This window comes from Chrysemys picta, chromosome 15 (genome assembly GCF_011386835.1).
Source record: "Chrysemys picta bellii isolate R12L10 chromosome 15, ASM1138683v2, whole genome shotgun sequence".
Lineage (NCBI taxonomy): Eukaryota > Metazoa > Chordata > Testudines > Emydidae > Chrysemys > Chrysemys picta.
In genome coordinates this window covers 722279-742201 of record NC_088805.1, presented here as the reverse complement: position 1 = coordinate 742201, position 19923 = coordinate 722279, and the positions used below count along the sequence as shown (strand labels likewise).

General features: G+C 48.4%; 3 protein-coding genes across 9 annotated transcripts in view; 1 reads left to right on the top strand and 2 right to left on the bottom strand.

Annotated features, from left to right (window-relative positions):
- SF3A1 (splicing factor 3a subunit 1) overlaps positions 1-12085 on the bottom strand; it is a 23706-nt gene extending 11621 nt beyond the window's left edge. The window contains exons 1-4 of the mRNA XM_005278800.5: positions 11943-12085; positions 1936-2048; positions 1298-1502; positions 125-382 (exon numbers count right to left, since the gene is read on the bottom strand). Coding sequence (XP_005278857.1) covers positions 125-382; positions 1298-1502; positions 1936-2048; positions 11943-12005 — 639 coding nt within the window. The 5' untranslated portion in view covers positions 12006-12085. The remainder of the gene's footprint in view (positions 1-124; positions 383-1297; positions 1503-1935; positions 2049-11942) is intronic.
- LOC135975821 (uncharacterized) lies at positions 6919-11943 on the bottom strand. The gene is made up of 2 exons (XM_065568412.1): positions 8347-11943; positions 6919-7540 (listed from the first exon to the last, which is right to left on the bottom strand). Exons 1-2 carry the CDS (start codon positions 8882-8884, stop codon positions 7038-7040), a joined length of 1041 nt encoding a protein of 346 aa, XP_065424484.1. The 5' UTR covers positions 8885-11943; the 3' UTR covers positions 6919-7037.
- The window catches only part of CCDC157 (coiled-coil domain containing 157), a 27045-nt gene continuing 19154 nt past the window's right edge, over positions 12033-19923 (top strand). For 2 of the 7 annotated variants that reach the window (XM_065568405.1, XM_065568408.1), the window contains exons 1-3: positions 12460-12601; positions 13348-13656; positions 17638-17809. In XM_065568405.1, the coding sequence (XP_065424477.1) occupies positions 13409-13656; positions 17638-17809 (420 nt within the window). In that variant the 5' untranslated portion in view covers positions 12460-12601; positions 13348-13408. Of the gene's footprint in view, positions 12172-12459; positions 12602-13301; positions 13657-17637; positions 17810-19923 lie in introns of those variants that run through there. The other 5 variants (XM_065568403.1, XM_065568404.1, XM_065568407.1 and 2 more) reach the window with 3 other exon arrangements.

The following is a 19923-nucleotide window of genomic DNA, read 5'->3' as shown; positions in this document are numbered from 1 at the left end:
TCTCCCTGTACACAAAGACAGGCATTTAAAAGAGGACAGCTAGAAGTTTTTCTTTCTTTCTAGACTGGCTATTTCATAATGCTGAAATAATGCTTTCAGAAGAAGAAAGAAGCCCAGAGAGTACCTTGGTGTACTGCTCAACCAGTTTGGTGAAGTAGTTAAAAAGGCTATGCTGTGGGCGCAGGAAGTCAAACTGGTAATTCCTCTGCTCTTTCTGCATCAGCTGAGTCAGGAACTGCCGGCCATTCCGAGCTACGAACTGTGCAGTCAGCTTCACCACGTCCAAGTCGAAGGCTGAGATTGAGGGAGGATCTGCGATGAACTCAAACTCTGGAGGTGGCTCCTTTGGAACGACTGTCTCCTGGATCACCTGAGCCTGTACCTACAGAGGGGAATTCGGACAGCTCACTAATTTCACCCATGAAAGCCATTACTCACTCCTCCTAAGTAACTGTTTGGGAAGGCCAGTGGCTTTCATTAACTGGAGGGAAAAAATGACTAAAACATAACTGCAAGGAAGGGAAAGGTATTAACATAATATAGTTCATGAGTGAGTCATTTAAATAGGCTCACTGCAAAAAGACAACAAAAGTTTACTCAGACATAAAACATAGCTGGAAGCAGAAATGGGTTGTAGCTATAATCTCCTAACAGACATAACCACAAAACATCTGATCACTAACTGTATAGAGTACACAAAGCAGGTAGGTTCAGCGAGTGGCCTCTTGCTAGCTAATGCATACCTGACCTACGTCCCTACTATGTGAGATTATCTCAAAGCATGGAGTACAAAATGTTGCTGAGACGCCAACATAACTGGAGAAAACAGTCTTGGAATAAACTCCTTGGAATTAACAATGCATACAAGCCCAGCAAAATCTTGCACTGTATGCAGGGTGCGGTCAAGCAATTTACTTCTGGCAGGATATTCCAGATATATACAAGACTAGCGATCACATGAATATCTGATCAGGAACATTCTTAGTCAAACCAGCATTCAATTGTGATCAATACCTGCAGCAAATTACCTTTCTTTGAGATACAAGCAGGCTTCTCAGCTTTGTCAAGTTTCAGGGCATATGAACCCTGGGCACCGAGGGGCATACATATGTGCACCAAAAGGAAGAGGCCTGGGCATTCATAGAATTCAAAGTCTCTCAGTGTTGATTTCCATTGTGAAAATGTGAACACACAGATCAAACCCACAGCTTGTCTGAGCAAGGAGGTTGAAAGACCAAGATCAGAACTGACACCCTACGAGCCAACTCCCGGCTAACAATAGACATGAACAATTTACCTTCTGGGGAAGCTGTTGCTGAGCACTTTGCTGCTGTTGCATGACCTTGGGGATGGCAGCCGAGGGCTCCTGTGCCTTGCCCTCTTTGAACTCACTGACTTTGTGCCGGTAGTATGCATGGTAGGGATCGTTGGGATTCAAGAAATTGAACTTGGGGTTATTTATTTCATTCTGACGGATTCGAGCTTCAAACTCTGGGCCATTTCTGAGGCAAAAAAAGTGAGTTGAGAAGAGTCAGCATCAACACGAAAAGTAATGTTAGTGCACCAACTTCCCTCTTCCCTTCTGAGTGATCCACCATAAAAACAATTATACAAACTGCTAAAGCACCCTTAGCAAATTTTACTCACCAGCTTACCTTGAAGGTGTAATTTTTGACAGAGAAGTAGAATCTTGTTTTTGTCTACCATCCTCCTTGTGGCAAAGACAAGTAAGTAGATTTTGCACCTCAACTGGTAAACTTTCATTAGGATTTTGCAAGGCCGCACAAAAACATTCCCCAGCCCCACCAAATGAACAGCACATTCTGATGCCAATTAACATGGAGATCTGCTCGTTTCTGGATCAGTGCAGTGAGTGGCATTCCCAAGAGGGCTTTAAAATCCCATTAAATGAGAGCCCAATGTAGTTTTACTTACCTGGCTACAAAGCTGGCAGTCTTGTCCACAATATTCCTGACTTCTGGAGGAGGGTAAATAATTCCCACAACAGGTTTGGCTGGTGCCGCTTCCTCTTTTGGCTCATCTTCTGGCTGCAGTAAGAACAAATGAGAGGTTTTTTACAGTCTTACCATATTTCCACCTCATTTAACCAGAACAATAGTCCTGCCATCCAACACATAGCGGTTACATGGAGATAAGATGATGAGGTATGGAAGCATCTCTCTTCACTGTAGAATTTGCAATCAGCATGTCAGGATATTAAATTATAGCAAACAAGACCCAAGCTGGTGATAACAGAAAGGGAGATTTTCATCATCTGTTAATCAGGTTCTGAGACAAAGCACAGCAATCTGGATCAACAGGTTTCCCTTTGCTGTTGGAGCTTGGGAGACAGAGACGAATCAGCCGTGTCAAGTAGTAGTCCAAGCCACTGGACTGTGATTCAGGAGATTGGGTTCTATTCCCAGCTCTGATATTGGCCTGCTGGGCGACCTTGGGCAAATCACCTCAACTCCCGGTGCCGCAGTTTCTCCATTTATAAAATAGGATAATGATACTTACCTCCTTTGAAAGCACATTGCCATCTACCAATGGAAAGCTCTATAGAACAGCAAGGTATTATTAAAAGCCTGAAAGGATCAAATGCTAGATTGTCAAATGCTTTGCTGAACAAACTCAGGTTACTGATAAAGTGATTTTTCCTTTTTGCTCCTACTCATTGAACAATCTGAACCATTAGGCTCTAAGTAACAGCATCAACTGGTTCCCCTGCTCTTTACCAAGCAACAATACTGAGCACCAACCTGCCTAGGACATCTGCTGCAGAGGATAACACATCAAGGGAACAGCGACGCAAGACGTATATGAAAGGCCACCAGGTGGCAGCCTTAAACAATCCTCACTGAAGGGAGAAGTCCCAACATCATATACAGAATACAGGACTTTGACCATCTAGCTAGGGCAGATCTGGAAGCTTTGAAACTTTTTTGGAGACACTTTCAGATCCCAAATAAGGAGCTAAAATCTGATGAATTCCATGTAAATGAGACTTAAGAGTTTTGACCCTCTCCAAACTGTGCCAAAAGTCCTTCTGTAAGAAAGCTTGTAAGTCAATTTCCTGACTGAGATGAAAGAAAGACCTTAACTTGAGCACCACCCCTGGAACTCTTCCTGAGAGCTGCTTTAACCTTGTTGAAGACCAGAAGCAGTCATTTACTGGAGTGGACAGACCTCTCTCCAATATGCCTGAACAAAGGGAAAATTGCCATAGAAAAGCTGTTTTGGAAAAATGAAGTGTAGAGGGGAGAGTGGTCAGACTCAAAAGGGAGGAACAAGGAGACTTAAAAATATGAGTACTCTAGACTACAGAGGGACTGCAGGGTGAAAATGGTTTCAGATGGATAGAGCCTAAATAGAACATATGATACAGGAATAAGACTCTCATATAAACCCTTCTCTTTCCTTCCTGTTGCCCTGAGAACAAGAATTTGACCGTAGAATGCTCAAGCCAACAACCCAAAATGCAACTCTAACTCAATCTTACAGGTCTTTCAAGCAAATGAGCCCCATGTTCAGAGAAATGTATGTGTCCGAACAGCACTGAGAGAGCTGCCCACAGCCTATAAAGGGTGTGAAGAAAACTGGATGTCTACTAGACACTAGTCATCCCAGGGACAAAACCTGGTAACCCTGTATCACAACGGATGTGCCACTTAGTCTCCAAAATGCTAAGGAAAGGTGGAGGGAGAGAAAGAATTCTGAGGCAGAAGGAATGGGGGCAACTAGACAGATGATTTTAAGCTCCTGGTTAGGAGCAGGAAGTTGGAACATAAAGTCTCGCAAAGTCACATTGGAGTGGTGAGTTTAACAAGTATTCCATCTTTTCTTTTTAATCTTCTGAAGGATCCCTGAGATGAGGGAAAGGGCAGAAATCCATATTTCAAGCTCCCTGCCCATCTCATACAGGCAGCATCCACTGCATGCGCCCATGGCTTCTTGAACCTGCTAAACAATTTGGTAACTTTCTAATTTATTTGAGTATCAAAAGAATCTACTTCTGGCATCCCCCAGTCTTGAAGACCTGTGGCCTTGAAAGTCATCTTTGTGTGTTCTTGACTGGGCAACCTTCCTTTCTGCTATGCTAATGACAGCTTCCAGGTGACAAATATATCAAGAAGGAGCTCGAGAACTTTCTTCCATGTTTGTCACAAATTCCAGGTTAGAAAAGGAACCAAATGACCTGGGCCACTGCATCTCAACTGGATGCATTGTAGGGAATTACTTGGATTTTGCTTTTGCTGCTACTTTTAGGGTCTTTGTGAGTAATCTTAGGGTATGTCTACCCTACAAAATTAGTTCGAATTTATAGAAGCCGGTTTTATAGAAATCGGTTGTATACAGCCGATTGTGTGTGTCCCCACATAAAATGCTTTAAGTGCTCTAGTCGGCGGACCTCGTCCACAGTACGAGGCTAGCGTCGGCTTCCGGAGCATTGCACTATGGGTAGCTATCCCACAGCTATCCCACAGTTCCCGCAGTCTCCGCCGCCCATTGGAATTCTGGGTTGAGATCCCAATGCCCGGATGATGCAAAACAGTGTCGCGGGAGGTTCTGGGTACATGTCGTCAGGCCCCTCCCCCTCCGTCACAGCAACGGCAGACAATAGATTCGCGCCTTTTTACCTGGGTTACCTGTGCAGACAACATACCACGGCATGCATGGAGCCCGCTCAGCTCAGCTGAGCTCACCATCACCATATGTCCTCTGAGTGCCGGCAGACGTGGGACTGCATTGCTACACAGCAGCAGCAGCTAACTGCCTTTTGGCGGTAGACGGTGTAGCATGAGTAATAGCCGTAGGGCTGCATTGCACCAGCCCCTTGCCCTTTGGTAGGAGATGGTATATTATGACTGGTATCCGTCGTCGTCATACTGCAGTGGCTGTCAATCATGGGCACCTGGGCAGACATGCTACTGTCTCGATGATGATGGCTATCAGTCGTAGTATACTATTTTCTGCCAATTGCCCAGTATTGTCTGCTAAGCACCCAGAAGAGGCCGAGGGCGATCTGGGTGCTGGCAGACGTGGGGCTGGCAGACGTGGGGCTGCATTGCTACATAGCAGCAGCCCCTTGCCTTTTGGTAGACGATGGTATATTACGACTGGTATCCGTCGTCATCGTACTGCAGAGGCTATCACTCATGCTGCACCGTCGGCTGCCAGCTTAAGATGTAAAAAATAGATTGGTTCTGTATTCATTTGCTTCCCCTTCCTCCGTGAAATCAACGGCCTGCTAAGCCCAGGGTTTTCAGTTTAATCTTTGGGGGGACCATTCTGTGTGACAGTTGTTTGTGTTTCTCCCTGATGCACAGCCACCTTTCTTGATTTTAATTCCCTGTTCCTGTACGCCATGTCGTCACTCGGCCCTCCCTCCCTCCCGCCCTCCCTCCTTCTCCTGGTCCATCAGATACTACTTTCGCGCCTTTTTTCTGACCAGGCGCCATAGCTAGCACTGGGATCATGGAGCCCGCTCAGATCACCGCGGCAATTATGAGCACTATGAACACCACGCGCATTGTCCTGGAGTATATGCAGAGCCAGGACATGCCAAGGCGAAACCCGGACCAGCCGAGGAGGCGATTGCAGCGCGGCGAAGAGAGTGATGAGGAAATTGACATGGACATAGACCTCTCACAAGGCACAGGCCCCAGCAATGTGGAAATCATGGTGTCACTGGGGCAGGTTCATGCCGTGGAACGCCGATTCTGGGCCCGGGAAACAAGCACAGACTGGTGGGACCGCATCATGCTGCAGGTGTGGGACGATTCCCAGTGGCTGCGAAACTTTCGCATGCGTAAGGCCACTTTCATGGAACTTTGTGACTTGCTTTCCCCTGCCCTGAAACGCCAGGATACCAAGATGAGAGCAGCCCTCACAGTTGAGAAGCGAGTGGCGATAGCCCTGTGGAAGCTTGCAACGCCAGACAGCTACCGGTCAGTCGGGAATCAATTTGGAGTGGGCAAATCTACGGTGGGGGCTGCTGTGATCCAATTTGCCAGGGCAATGAAAGACCTGGTGATATCAAGGGTAGTGACTCTGGGCAACGTGCAGGCAATAGTGGATGGTTTTGCTAAAATGGGATTCCCAAACTGTGGCGGGGCCATAGACGGAACCCATATCCCTATCTTGTCACCGGAGCACCAAGCCACCGACTACGTAAACCGCAAGGGGTACTTTTCAATGCTGCTGCAAGCCCTGGTGGATCACAAGGGACGTTTCACCAACATCAACGTGGGATGGCCGGGAAAGGTACATGATGCTCGCGTCTTCAGGAACTCTGCTCTGTTTCGAAAGCTGGAGGAAGGGACTTTCTTCCCGGACCAGAAAGTAACCGTTGGGGATGTTGAAATGCCTATCGTGATCCTTGGGGACCCAGCCTACCCCTTAATGCCATGGCTCATGAAGCCGTACACAGGCAGCCTGGACAGGAGTCAGGACCTGTTCAACTACAGGCTGAGCAAGGGCCGAATGGTGGTGGAATGTGCATTTGGACGTTTAAAAGCGCGCTGGCGCAGCTTACTGACTCGCTCAGACCTCAGCGAAAAGAATATCCCCATTGTTATTGCTGCTTGCGGTGCGCTCCACAATATCTGTGAGAGTAAGGGGGAGACCTTTATGGCGGGGTGGGAGGTTGAGGCAACTCGCCTGGCCGCTGATTACGCGCAGCCAGACACCAGGGCGGTTAGAGGAGCACAGCAGGGCGCGGTGCGCATCAGAGAAGCTTTGAAAACGAGTTTTGTGACTGGCCAGGCTACCGTGTGAAACTTCTGTTTGTTTCTCCTTGATGAACCCTCCAACCCCCCCCCCCCCAACCCGGTTCACTCTACTTCCCTGTAAACCAACCACCCCACCCCACCCTCCCCAATTCGAGCACCGCTTGCAGAGGCAATAAAGTCATTGTTTTTTCACATTCATACATTCTTTATTAGTTCCTCACAGAAGTAGGGGGATAATTGCCAAGGTAGCCTGGGATGGGTGGGGGAGGAGGGATGGAAAAGGACACACTGCATTTTAAAACTTTAAGTCTTATTGAAGGCCAGCCTTCTAATGCTTGGGCGATCATCTGGGGTGGAGTGACTGGGTGGACGGAGGCCCCCCCACCGTGTTCTTGGGCGTCTGGGTGAGGAGGCTATGGAACTTGGGGAGGAGGGCTGTTGGTTAAACAGGGGCTGTAGCGGCGGTCTCTGCTCCTGCTGCCTTTCCTGCAGCTCAACCATACGCTCGAGCATATCAGTTTGATGCTCCAGCAGACGGAGCATTGACTCTTGCCGTCTGTCTGCAAGCTGACGCCACCTATCGTCTTCAGCCCGCCACTTGCTCTTTTCATCCCGCCATTCAGCCCGCCACCTCTCCTCTCGTTCATATTGTGCTTTTCTCATGTCCGACATTGACTGCCTCCACGCATTCTGCTGTGCTCTATCAGCGTGGGAGGACATCTGCAGCTCCGTGAACATATCGTCCCGCGTCCTACGTTTTCTCTTTCTAATGTTCACTAGCCTCTGCGAAGGAGAAACATTTGCAGCTGGTGGAGGAGAAGGGAGAGGTGGTTAAAAAAGACACATTTTAGAGAACAATGGGTACACTCTTTCATTACAAGGTCGCATTTTTCCTCTGCCTGCCGGTTTGGTATGAGAGATCACTCACGCAGTACCCCAGGCAACATATTTTGGCTTGCAGGCAGCCATGGTAGGCCACAGTGTTTTGGCTTTTTTAACCTTAACATGCGGGAAAGGTTTCAAACAGCAGCGCATTTCCCATATCAAGGATGAATTGGGTTGTCCATTTAAAATGGGTTTTCAATGTAAAAGGAGGGGCTGCGGTTTCCCGGTTAACATGCGGCACAAACCCAAGTAAACCACCCCCCCCCCCCCCACACACGATTCTGTGGGATGATCACTTCACCCCTCCCCCCACCGCGTGGTTAACAGCGGGGAACATTTCTGTTCAGAAGAGCAGGAACGGGCGCCTCTGAATGTCCCCTTAATAAAATCACCCCATTTCAACCAGGTGACCGTGAATGATATCACTCTCCTGAGGATAACAAAGAGAGATAAGGAATGGCTATTGTCTGCATGCCAGCAAACACCGGGACCATACGCTGCCATGCTTTGTTATGCAATGATTCCAGACTACGTGCTACTGGCCTGGAGTACATGAAGGAGAGCTTTCTGGAGATGTCCCTGGAGGATTTCCGCTCCATCCCCATACACGTTAACAGACTTTTCCAGTAGATGTACTGGCCGCGATTGCCAGGGCAAATTAATCATTAAACACGCTTGCTTTTAAACCATGTGTAATGTTTACAAATATTTACAAAGGTACACTCACCAGAGGTCTCCTGTGTGTCCTGAGGGTCTTGGGTGAGTTCGGGGGTTACTGGTTCCAGGTCCAGGGTCACAAACATATCCTGGCTGTTGGGGAAACCGGTTTCTCCGCTTCCTTGCTGCTGTGAGCTACCTACAGTACCTCCATCCTCATCTTCCTCGTTCCCCGAACCGTCTTCCCTGTGTGTTTCTCCATTGACGGAGTCATAGCACTCGGTTGGGGTAGTGGTGGCTGCACCCCCTAGAATGGCATGCAGCTCCACGTAGAAGCGGCAAGTTTGCGGCTTTGCCCCGGACCTTCCGTTTGCTTCTCTGGCTTTGTGGTAAGCTTGCCGTAGCTCCTTAATTTTCACACGGCACTGCTGTGTGTCCCTGTTATGGCCTCGGTCCTTCATGGCCTTGGAGACCTTTTCTAATACTTTGCCATTTCTTTTACTGCTACGGAGTTCAGCTAGCACTGATTCATCTCCCCATATGGTGAGCAGATCCCGTACCTCCCGTTCGGTCCATGCTGGAGCTCTTTTGCGATCCTGGGACTCCATCACGGTTACCTGTGCTGATGAGCTCTGCGTGGTCACCTGTGCTCTCCACGCTGAGCAAACAGGAAATGAAATTCAAACGTTCGCGGGTCTTTTCCTGTCTACCTGGTCAGTGCATCTGAGTTGAGAGTGCTGTCCAGAGCGGTCACAATGAAGCACTGTGGGATAGCTCCCGGAGGCCAATAACGTCGAATTCCGTCCACACTACCCCAATTCCGACCCGCAAAGGCCGGTTTTATCGCTAATCCCCTCGTCGAAGGTGGTGTAAAGAAACCAGTTTAAAGGACCCTTTAAGTCGAAAGAAAGGGCTTCGTCGTGTGGACGTGTCCAGGCTTAATTCGATTTAACGCTGCTAAAGTCGACCTAAACCCGTAGTGTAGACCAGGCCTTAGTGCTAAGGTATTGAGCCTTGCTGTAACAGGATGTAACAGACCCTTCTGCCTTGAAGGAGAGAGGATTCCAAGCCTTGGACTTCTTCATTTGGATTAAAAGAAAAGCAAGAGAGGCCATCGCAACTGCATCACCATGAGCCTTTCACTGAAAGAATTCTGGCTCATACACAAATGCAGCATTTTTTGCTTGCCTAGCTGATTGACTGCCTCATAAGGAGTTGCAGGTGTCTGTTGGGAGCTTAGGCACAAGATGAATTTAAGAACGTGGGGACCAGTTGTCTGTAGAGGGAGTGCAAATGGGCAGGCAGGGAAAAACATTCTTAAGAGCAAACAATCAATGTTTTCCAAAATTGACCAAAGTGAAACTCCTTAGTCCACACTGTCAACTGTGCAGGAGCAGAAAGCACCAAACAGAATTTTACCAACCTAGAAAAATAAAACCTTTACAATGAGAATTAAGCTTAAGTAATTTGAGCCAAAAAGATTTTTTTTTTCCAGAACTGTAAGCACCAGAACGAATTTCTCTCTCCCTTCAGTCAACCATAAGGCACTGCGATGTTTGCAGATCCTCTCTTCCGAATATCAAATCATTCTACACTGTGTGCAGCCATATCTAGTTGCCACAAGCTAAGCAAAGAGAGGACAGATCAGTACTTGGATAGGAGATTCTGTAGGTGATATTCTCCCTCTTCCTCCAGTACAGAGCCAACATCCCAAGCAATTATAAGCTTTTCATAAATCCTGATTTCCTGTCAAATTCCAATTTGGATACTAATTCTGTTCCCCGTTCCTCCTTCAATTTCCAGTGGATAAACGATTCTTCTTCACATTCTGTCCTGAACTAGCATCAAGTAGGGTTGCAGTGAGCTGTTCGACAGCTTCCGCCTTCAGGGGTTGCATTTTAGTGGTGGGTGAAGCAATTCCCTATTTAGTTTGCCAAGCACTGAGAGAAACCTTGAGATAACTCACTTCACACAATGCTGAAATGCAACCAGTTCGAAGGTAGTAATAATAATAGCTACCTCATATAATGGTTTTCATGAGTGGATCTCAAAGCACTTTACAAAGGAGGTTTCATTACCCCCCTTTTACAAATAGAGAAACTGAGGCATAGGGCGGGGAAGTGACTTGCTCAAGGTCACCCAGCAAGCCAGAAATAGAATCCAAGTCTCCTGACCCAGTGCTATAGACTCGAGGCCACAATGCCTCTCTAGAAGAAGACAGTAGCTTTTTAACAGAGCACAGCAAAGCTAGACAAAAGTTTAAGACAAGAAATAAGGAAGATTATGTGCACTAAAACGCCACAAAGAACTCGGGGAGCTGGGACATCGAGACAGAAAAGGCAGTAATCCAGGACACAGGACTCAAGCAAAGGGAGCCCGGGAGCTTTTAATACCCACAAGTGAGGCAGTGCCTGAGTTTTATTCATGCCCTGCCCCAGGAGCACAGCACCCCCTAGGTTTCTTTGTTGAGAGAGAAATTAGCACACACACCCCCCGCACTCCCCAGAGTCTTGCAACACTCCCTGCAGCACACCTCAGCACAGCGCCCCCTAGCAGAGCACTGGAACAAAAAACTTAATTGGCTTCATCTCTGACCTAATAAATTTATTGAGTTGATGGTATGCTGAGACTGCCTATAATGGCATATAGCCAAAATGCAACTGGTAACAGTAAATATCTCCAATAGCTGGAAATGGGACACTAGATGGGGAGGGCTCTGACTACTACAGAGAATTCTTTCCCAGGTGTCTGGCTGGTGGGTCTTGTCCACATGCTCAGGGTCTCTCAGAGGTCCCAAATGAGTGGGGTGCTTCCCCTGGGGGGCGGGCACAGGGGAACATTGGAGGAGTGTGTGTGGCAGGGCAAGCCCAGCCCCCATGGGGGAAAGGAAGGGACTGCCACCCAGCCCCTTCCCGCCCGCAGCCCCGCCCCTAGCCTGGGCTGAAGCTGGGAGCAGAGTTGCACCCGGCCCCCACCGCAGCCCAGCTGTGGCGCTGCTCCTGCCTTGGTCCCTGGGTATGGCTTTGGCCCAAGATCCACCCCCAGCTGTGGGCCCGTTACACCATCTCTGCAGGGGGTGGGAACAACCATCAAAAGCCTGGGCACCGCTGGTCTGATTGCCATATTTCGGGTTGTGAAGGAATTTCCTCCCAGGTCAGATTGGCAGTGATCCTGAGGGTTTTCTCACCTCCCTCCACAGCATGGGGCACAGACCTCTTGCAGATTTAAACTAGTGTAAACAGTGAATTCTCTGTAACTTGACATCTTTAAACCATAATTTGAGGCCTTCAATAACTCAGCCAGAGGTCTATTACAGGAGCGAGTGGGCAAGGTGCTGTGGCCTGCAATGTGCAGGAGATCAAACTCCTTCTGACCTTAAAGTCTGTGAGTTGGCACGGACCGCAGCCCCGCGTGGGGGTTTCCCTGGCGGAGGGAGAGGGGCCAGGCCCCGCGTAGCTTGACAGCCTACTCGGATCACAGACCTCTGGTGCCCAAGGAAACTACGTCTCCCAGCATGCACCGCGCCGCTTTGCATGTTGGGAGCTGCCTGCTCGGGACTCGGGGGAGCCCGGCTCCGCAATGGTGACCCGGGCCGGCTGTGGTGCGCGGGGCTTCCCTCCTCGCCGGGCCCCGGCCCGCCATACCCGCCTCCGGACAGCCCAGTACCTGTTTGCCTTCTTGGGGTGCTGGCTGCGCGGGCGGCAGCACCTGGACCGGACCGGCCGGCATGGTGCCTCCTCAGCGGCCCGCTGGAGTCTCTGCTTGTCCCGGGGCGGCAAGAACCGAACAGCACACAGTGACCGACACCGCCGCGCACAAAATGGCAGCGACTCTCTTCCCCCCCCCCCGGGCTGCGCGCGCAGCACGGTCGGGCTCGCCTACGTCAAAAACACAGGCGAGGAAGCGGGTTGTGGCGGCTGCGCGCGTAGCCCAGTTGGAATGTTCTACTCTGGGGACGGAGAGAGGGTGCCCGCAGTCCAGGGATACCAGCCGCGGTTGGTACAGTCGTAAAGCATGCGCGCACAACTCATCGGGCTCGTGTCACTGGGATTGTTCCCAGCAAGTCAGTGTATTTCATAGGGAGCGAGGGCGGCAAACTCGGAATGTTCCATTGAGGGAACTGGGAGGTACTCTCGTGACGTTTGATTGTGGGGGAAGGAGCAGGAAGCGCTCCTAACATTCTATTGGGCAGATGGTTCACTTCGCAAAGAGGAGGGCCAGGGCCTGTGCGATTGCCATGGTAACGGGTAGCGCAGGGCAGGCGGTAACGGAGGCACCGAGGCTGCGGGTTCGCTCCGAGCCGGGGGACGGCGGCCGCTCGGCAGGTGGGTACCCCGTCCCCGACCGTCCCGGGGCCCCGTATCCATGGGGTCCCCATCCAAGCCCTCTGCCAGGCTTGGGGCGTCGGGTGTTTGTCCTTGTCCAGCGTCGTGTAGCTAAGGATCTCGGCGTGTCTTGTGAGCGTTACACGAGCTGCACAGCACCTCTAGCGAGAGGGACGTAGTGAGCGAGGCCTTCCGAGCTACGACTGCGGGTTCCATCTCTTTTTCTCTCTGGCTGTGTGACTGGCTCGGAATCTCAGCTCCCCTTGTAATAATACCGTCCTCTGGTATCTCCCGGGGGGCTGGGCTTGAGTCTGTCATGTTTTTAGAGCACCTTGAGATCCTTGGTTGGAAATGGCTAGAGGCAGGCAAAGTGGAAAAGGCACTGTCAGACTAGGTTTAATGGTCCCTTCTGTCCTTAAACTCTATGGGACCAGTATCATAGGCTCTATACAACTAACACAACTAAAGGGGATTCTGTGATTTGGAACAACAGGAAATGAGTTTTATTCCCGTTGTTGTGAAGTTCCAGTGGCACAGCATGCAGTATAATACAGCTGTGAAGTCTTAGGACTTGTTACAATGCTGTACACGGGGCCATAACTTTTAAGCCCTAGCAGAAGTGACAGCACTTTATCCCATAGTCATGAAGAGCTGAGATGTACAGTAATGAGTCTGACCTGCCTTGATTTTCTTTCCCTAGGGGATCTGCTAGTTAATTTGATGTTCAGTGTTGTTGTCTGCTGCAGATCTATCCATCCTGCCAATGAGGGGCCTTTTCCTATTTGTGGCCTAAAGTCAGCTGACAGAATGGCATACCTGCTGGGCAATCCAAACTGTATGGAGAGCTTGAGGAAGGACATCACCGATCTACAAGGAGCCATCATTGATGTCTTTTCCCGGGCTGGGGCAGTGCGTTATCCCTCCTGGAAGTTTCCCAATAAAGTGTCCTGTGATCTGGATCTGGTGGCTTTGCTGGAGCATTATGACTATGTGGAGAATGACCCTGAATTTACCCAGCATTCCCATGTAATGCTCCTCGAACTGGTGATTGACAGGTGAGAGGATGAATACATCTCAGATCTGTTAAAAGGTTGATCAATGGACATCCCCAATTCCTTTCAGAAATGCCTGTTGGGAAAACACTACATGCATACAGACAACATATCTGTGTTCAGGTCTTTAGAATCACATGCATCTGGAAAACACGGAAGATGTTTCTGTATGCAGCCACTTATCGATGGCTGAGCAGCTGTATTTCTTCTTTGAGAAATGTCTCTGCAGATTCCTACTGATAGGATATCTGCCCCTGGCACCATGAGCATAGATCTGCAGGTGAAGTAAATTCAAAGAACTTGAACGGCTTTTAGCTATCTAGCAGCATTTCCCTGAAATTCTCTTCTTGGGGGGGAGGAGGGGGTTGGTAGCAACATATTTTAAGGTTGCCTGACATTTCCCATTTTAAGAGCCAGTTTTTAGTTTCAAAGAGTCCTGTGGCACCTTATAGACTAACAGATGTATTGGAGCATAAGCTTTCGTGGGTGAATACCCACTTCGTCAGATGCATGACGTTTCCAAGAATAGGGAAAAATGTGTTGTTTTGGCAAAAACAATTGTTGACCTTTGAGAAATTCTGACATCCCCATACTTTGGAGTAGGGACTTGAAATTTGGCCTGTGTCAGGGAGGTGCCTTTTGCTCTTTATATGAAAATCTGCCCAAATTTGGCTGTTATAAGTCCTTGAAAAATCTCACTTTGCACATGCTCAGTGGAGACTTTTTAGAGTTTAACTAAAATCTCTGAAGATTCCATTCTCACTGAGTATGCTCCAGCTCATCACTGGTTTTGGTGCTGACCAGACTGTGCACGGGTGATATCTACAGAGTGACTGAGCATGCTCCATCCCCTCACAGTTCCCAAGTGTGACTGGACTGTGCATGCCTCATTCAGTGGACAGAATGGACCTGCTCTGGGGATGAATCAGGACTGTATAATGAAGGAGCCTGTTGTCTCATTTGTGGAAGAAGTTGTAAGGTGTTTAGTGAGTGAGGCAGAGGATTGTGGGAAGAGAAAGGAGGGCTTCGTGGTTCAGCGAGTTGAATGCTACCCTGGAGAATTGGATTCTATCCCTCCCTCTCCCACAGAGTTCCTATGCAGTGTTGGACAAGTCACTTAAACCAAAGTTTTCACAGGTGGTCCCTAAGTGTGCTCCTCATTTTCGGGGTGCTCAACATGAGAGCCTGGGGCTTGATTTGCATTAGTGCTGAGCACTCCCAATTGCAACTGACGTCAATGGGAGCTGTGCTTTGAACATCTAAAGTGCTATATAATGGTAAGTATTTTGAAAAATCAGGTCGTAGGTGTCTCAAGTTGGGCACTTAAAATTAGTGGATACTTTTGCCCTGTGTCTCAGCTCTGCAGGAGTCTTTTGAAGAAAAGTGAATGTTTGCACAGCAGCTACTGTCGTGCTGAGCGTCATAGAAAAGTCTATGAGGAAATTAATAATTCAGTCTTCAGAGCAGGGTTTGAATGATGTGCAGTGAACAAGGCCTGGGCCACACGTTGAACAACAAGGATAAAACAAAATATTGAGTAACAGCTCACCCAGTGAGCACTGTCCATCATGTACACTGAATGAGGCAGAGGTTCTATGGAAAAAATGGCAGGAGATCATGTAATTAAGGACTGTGCATTGGCATAAGGGGGCCAAATTAAGAATATGCAGACAACCTTCATTTTGGCATTTCCTAACTTTTGGGTGCTTGACTTTGCAACCTTGACAATGTTCTTTTATCATATATTTTGTATGCAATGTACAGAGGGTTTGTGAGTAGAGATTTGACAGTTGCTTTGTATTTCTAGAACACTTAATTTGTTCAAAATGTTTTACAGCCATGAACTAATTAATCCTCACTTATTGTAGATGAGTGTTGTTATCCCCGCTTTGCCAATTGAGAAACTGAGGCACAAGTGAACTCAGTTGCTCAAGGCCACCCAGTTAGTGAATGGCAGAGCGGGAATTAGAACCACATTTCTTGAGTACCTCATCCACTAGCCTGCATTGACTTTTGGCATATATAGTCATCAATACAGATGTCAGTTTTATATTTTTAATCATGGCTTAATCACTAGGCATTTGGGAAGTGAAGGTGGTTTTTCCATCGGCTTGAAGTAAAATGGTGCTTAATTTTAAAAAAGTAACTCTCAGTGCAGCTTCTCAAGGCTGGGCCCGAGGGGTTGGCCTGTGTGGGAGCTTTGGGGCTTTACCTTTGTGAATCTCCCCTCTAGACAAAACTTTAAAGTTACAAAAACAGAGATAAACCTCCCTCTTAGCACAGGGAAAATTCACAAGCTAAAACAAAAGATAATCTAACACATTTCCTTGCTATTACTTACTATTTCTGTAATAAAAGATGCTTAGTTCAGATATGGCTTAGGGAGATGTTCTTTCCCTGCCCTGGTTCCTCGCTGACCCGGAGAGAACACAAAGGAACACAAAACAAAAACCTTCCCCCACAGATTTGAAAGTATCTTCTCCCCTTATTGGTCCTTTTGGTCAGGCGCCAACCAGGTTATTTGAGCTTCTTAACCCTTTACAGGGTAAGGAGGGATTTTATGCTACCCTTAGCTCAGGGGTTGGCAACCTACGGCACGTGTGCCAAACATGGCACGCAAGCCGATTCTGAGTGGCACGCTGCCTGCCCGGTGAGAGGAGGAGGAGGAGGGGTGGAGGGGCTGGAAAGCGCCACGCTGGGGGAAGAAGGGGGAGGAGGGAAGCTTGGCTGCCGTAGGACCAAGCTTCTGCCTCCTGCCCCTGCAGGGGAGAGCGGGGGGGGGGTGTCCTTGCCCCCCCGCCCCACTCAGCCCACCGCTCTCCCCTGCGGGGGCAGGATACAGAAGCTTGGTCCTGTGGCAGCCAAGCTCCCTCCCCCCCATTTCTTCCCACAACATGGTGCATTCCGGCCCCTCTCCCTGCCGGCGATGGCCCTTGTGAGGGGGAGCGGAGCCGAGCAGAGTCGAGTGGCAGCGTGCTCCCTGCTCCATAGAGGAGGCAGAGAGAGGTAGGGACGGGCCTTGGGGAAGGGGGTGGAACAGGGCATATCCCTGCCATGAGCCGCTCAGGGCAGGGGGCTGGGAGCACCCCCACGGGGAGCCAAGCACCCCAGCCTTCTGCCCTGCCCCCCCACACCCCTTCCAGCCCTCTGCCCTGACCTCCCCCCAACACCCAGCCTTCTGCCCTGCACCTCCACACACACCCCAGCCCTCTGCCCTGACCTCGAGTCGCCCTGCTCAGCCCTCTGCAGGCCTAGGTGAACAGAACCCCAGGCTGGAAGCGGGCTGAGCAGGCTGGCGGCGTAAGATCAGCATTTTAATTTAATTTTAAAGGAAGCTTCTTAAACATTTTGAAAACCTTGTTTACTTTACATACAACAATAGTTTAGTTATATAATATAGACTTATAGAGAGAGACCTTCTAAAAAACGTTAACATGTATTACCGGCACGCGAAACCTTAAATTAAAGTGAATAAATGAAGACTTGGCACACCACTTCTGAAAGGTTGCCTAGCCCTGCCTTAGCTGTAAGTTTATGACAAGGCTCATTTGGGATCTCCTTGAATTCACCCACCAGCTGGAAGGCCTAATCACTGGGCCAAAGGGGGACCTACCTCCACGTACCCCATCTACATCCAGTGGCACAGGTTCAAAGCCATGCCCTCTGCGAGAGGACAGTCAGGCCCTGAACATGGAGGAATGTTGCTCCATAGAGTGACCCAAAACTGGAGAGTTGCACAAGTGGTGACCCATGACTGTCCAGCCCCCTGGGGTACAGAGGGTCCCTCTGCCTTGTTTCCACCCCTAAACAGCCTAGGAAGCTGGGGTTTCCCTCTGGGGTATTTTGTGTGCCAAATGCTAACCCTGGGCCACCTCCTTATATCGTTCCTCAACTTGCAGGGTAGTAGTGACCTACAGTAGAAAGCCCGCTCCCAGAGAGAAATTTCATGCAGCTCTAAGCCGTGGTTTGTTTCTGTCAAAAAAGGCTGCTTTTGCTGCTTCAGAGCTTCACAGGCTACATGGAGAATCTCATCAGCAAACAAGCTGTGCCCCCCTCCCAGGCAGTGGGAGCCTGCATGTCCATTGGGCTGGCTGTGAGGAAGTACTGGAACAGCACACTGAAACTGGGAGTGCTCCATCAGCAGCTAGTGACTGAGGTAGGATGTGCCCTAGCGATGCTGGGACCTATGTCATATCTATACATTTGCTATACTAAACCAGATTGTGGTTGAACCTTCAGTGATCAGATTACACTTTGAAGCATGGCCTTTGATGAACCTCATCTAATCCTCAGAACTAGCTAAAATGATATTAATGGCTGTAAATATTAGCCAGCCCCTTTTAAAATCCAGCTACTGTATTTAGCTCTCTGGCCTGCTGCAGCAGGGAGGTGTGCTGGCTGCCTACATGCAGTGTGATCAAGTAATGCCTTTTGTTTGAAATTTTTCAAGTGACCCTTTGTTCTCCTATTATGGGGCAAAAAAGGGGCACTGATCATTGTCCCCTTTGCAACCTTAACACTGTTCCTCAGTCACGTTCCCTGGAATAATTCTCTTTCCCAGGATAAATAGTCCCAGTATTTGCCAGACCACCTCCCAAGGGAATCCGGCCAGGTCTCTTTGTAGCCCCACTTTGAACCTATTCAATCTCAGAAAAATGTAGCAAAGGTGAAGCTACCAAACCTGATCGCAGACTCCCACTGACATTCCCTCCAGTGAGGATGTGCCAGGGTTCAGTTAGGCTTTATTGGTGTTGTACTTTTGGTCCTGTCACCAGCAGTGAAGCATAGGGGTCTCTATTGAGTTAGAGGAATTATTTGTTTCCCGTTTCCTGTGTTCCATTTTTAAAAATGGGCACCATTTTACAGGCTTTCCAGACCAATTTTAGAGCATCTGTTCTGTGAAGATAGTTGAGAATAACACTGCTCTACAGCCAAAATGCTTCTGAAATAAATGTAGTCAAACTTTATTAATTCTGGGTCACTGAGAACGAAAATGATGCTTAAAATTGTTGATTGGCTCTAGTTTTCAAGATATGCTATTGGGTCAGTCTATACGACCCTTGACTTGGGAATGGCAGAGGATAAGTGAGTTATAAAGGGAAGGGATCTCAATTTAAACCAGAAATGACTAAAATACATCTTTGACTGGATCTATGAATAAATCTGACTGGGTTTGGACAGTACTTGCTTTTTAGGCAAAACAATGAATGATGCAATCTGAAGCTGGTATTGCATCATACATGATATGAATTGCATCATGTTATTCCTAGAAGTCATGGATGATGCAATCATAACGAAGCTTACATCGCTCTGCTGAACAAACTGCCCTATATCAGCTCTAGAAATCATACAGTGTCATGCTCTCTTATTTGTCAGTGTTTGATTTTGCAAAGGGACACATTTCTGTTTAGCCAAAGTGAGCAGAGATGCCTCGTACTTGTGTGAACAGTGCAGATAACTTCTGCTATGTTTGTGGTGAAGTGACTTTTGCATCACAAAAGCGCAGTATAACCACTGTGGTTAAGAAAGCCTATCACCTTTATTTTGGCTGCAAAATTGGAGATCAGGACAAGAGGTGGGCCCCACACATCTGCTGCAACATTTGTGCAACAAATCTTCGCCAGTGGTTGAACAGGAAAAGGAAATCTATGCCTTTTGCAGTGCCAATGATTTGGAGAGAGCCAACAGATCATACCAGCAATTGTTACTTCTGCATGGTGCCTCCAGTTGGGAAAGGTGTCTCAAAGAAGAAAAAGTGGACTGTGTATTATCCAAACATTCCATCAGCTTTTGAGGTGCATAAACTATGACCAACATCAGTGGCAGCTTTGTGGCGATTTGAAGGTTGTTGCTCTCTTGCTTGGTCTGCAGACTGGATACACAAAGTACTGCTGTTTTATCTGCGAATGGGATAGTCGTGCAAGAGATTCCCACTACATCAAGAAAGATTGGCCACTCCGACAGTCATTGGAGCCTGGGAGGAAAAGTGTTCAGCATCCACCACTTGTTGAATCAAGGAAGATTTTGTTACCACCCTTACACCTCAAGCTGGGTCTGTTGAAGAACTTTGTCAAGGCCATTGACAAAACACAAGCAGCTTTCAAGTACCTCCGTGGAAAATTTCCAGGGTTAAGTGAAGCTAAGATAAAGGAAGGTGTCTTTGTTGGTCCTCAGCTTCGTGGACTTCTTCGAGATGATGCATTTGACCATGCACTGCATGGCAAGGAAAAGACGGCATGTAAAGCCTTCCAGTTAGTGACAATAAATTTT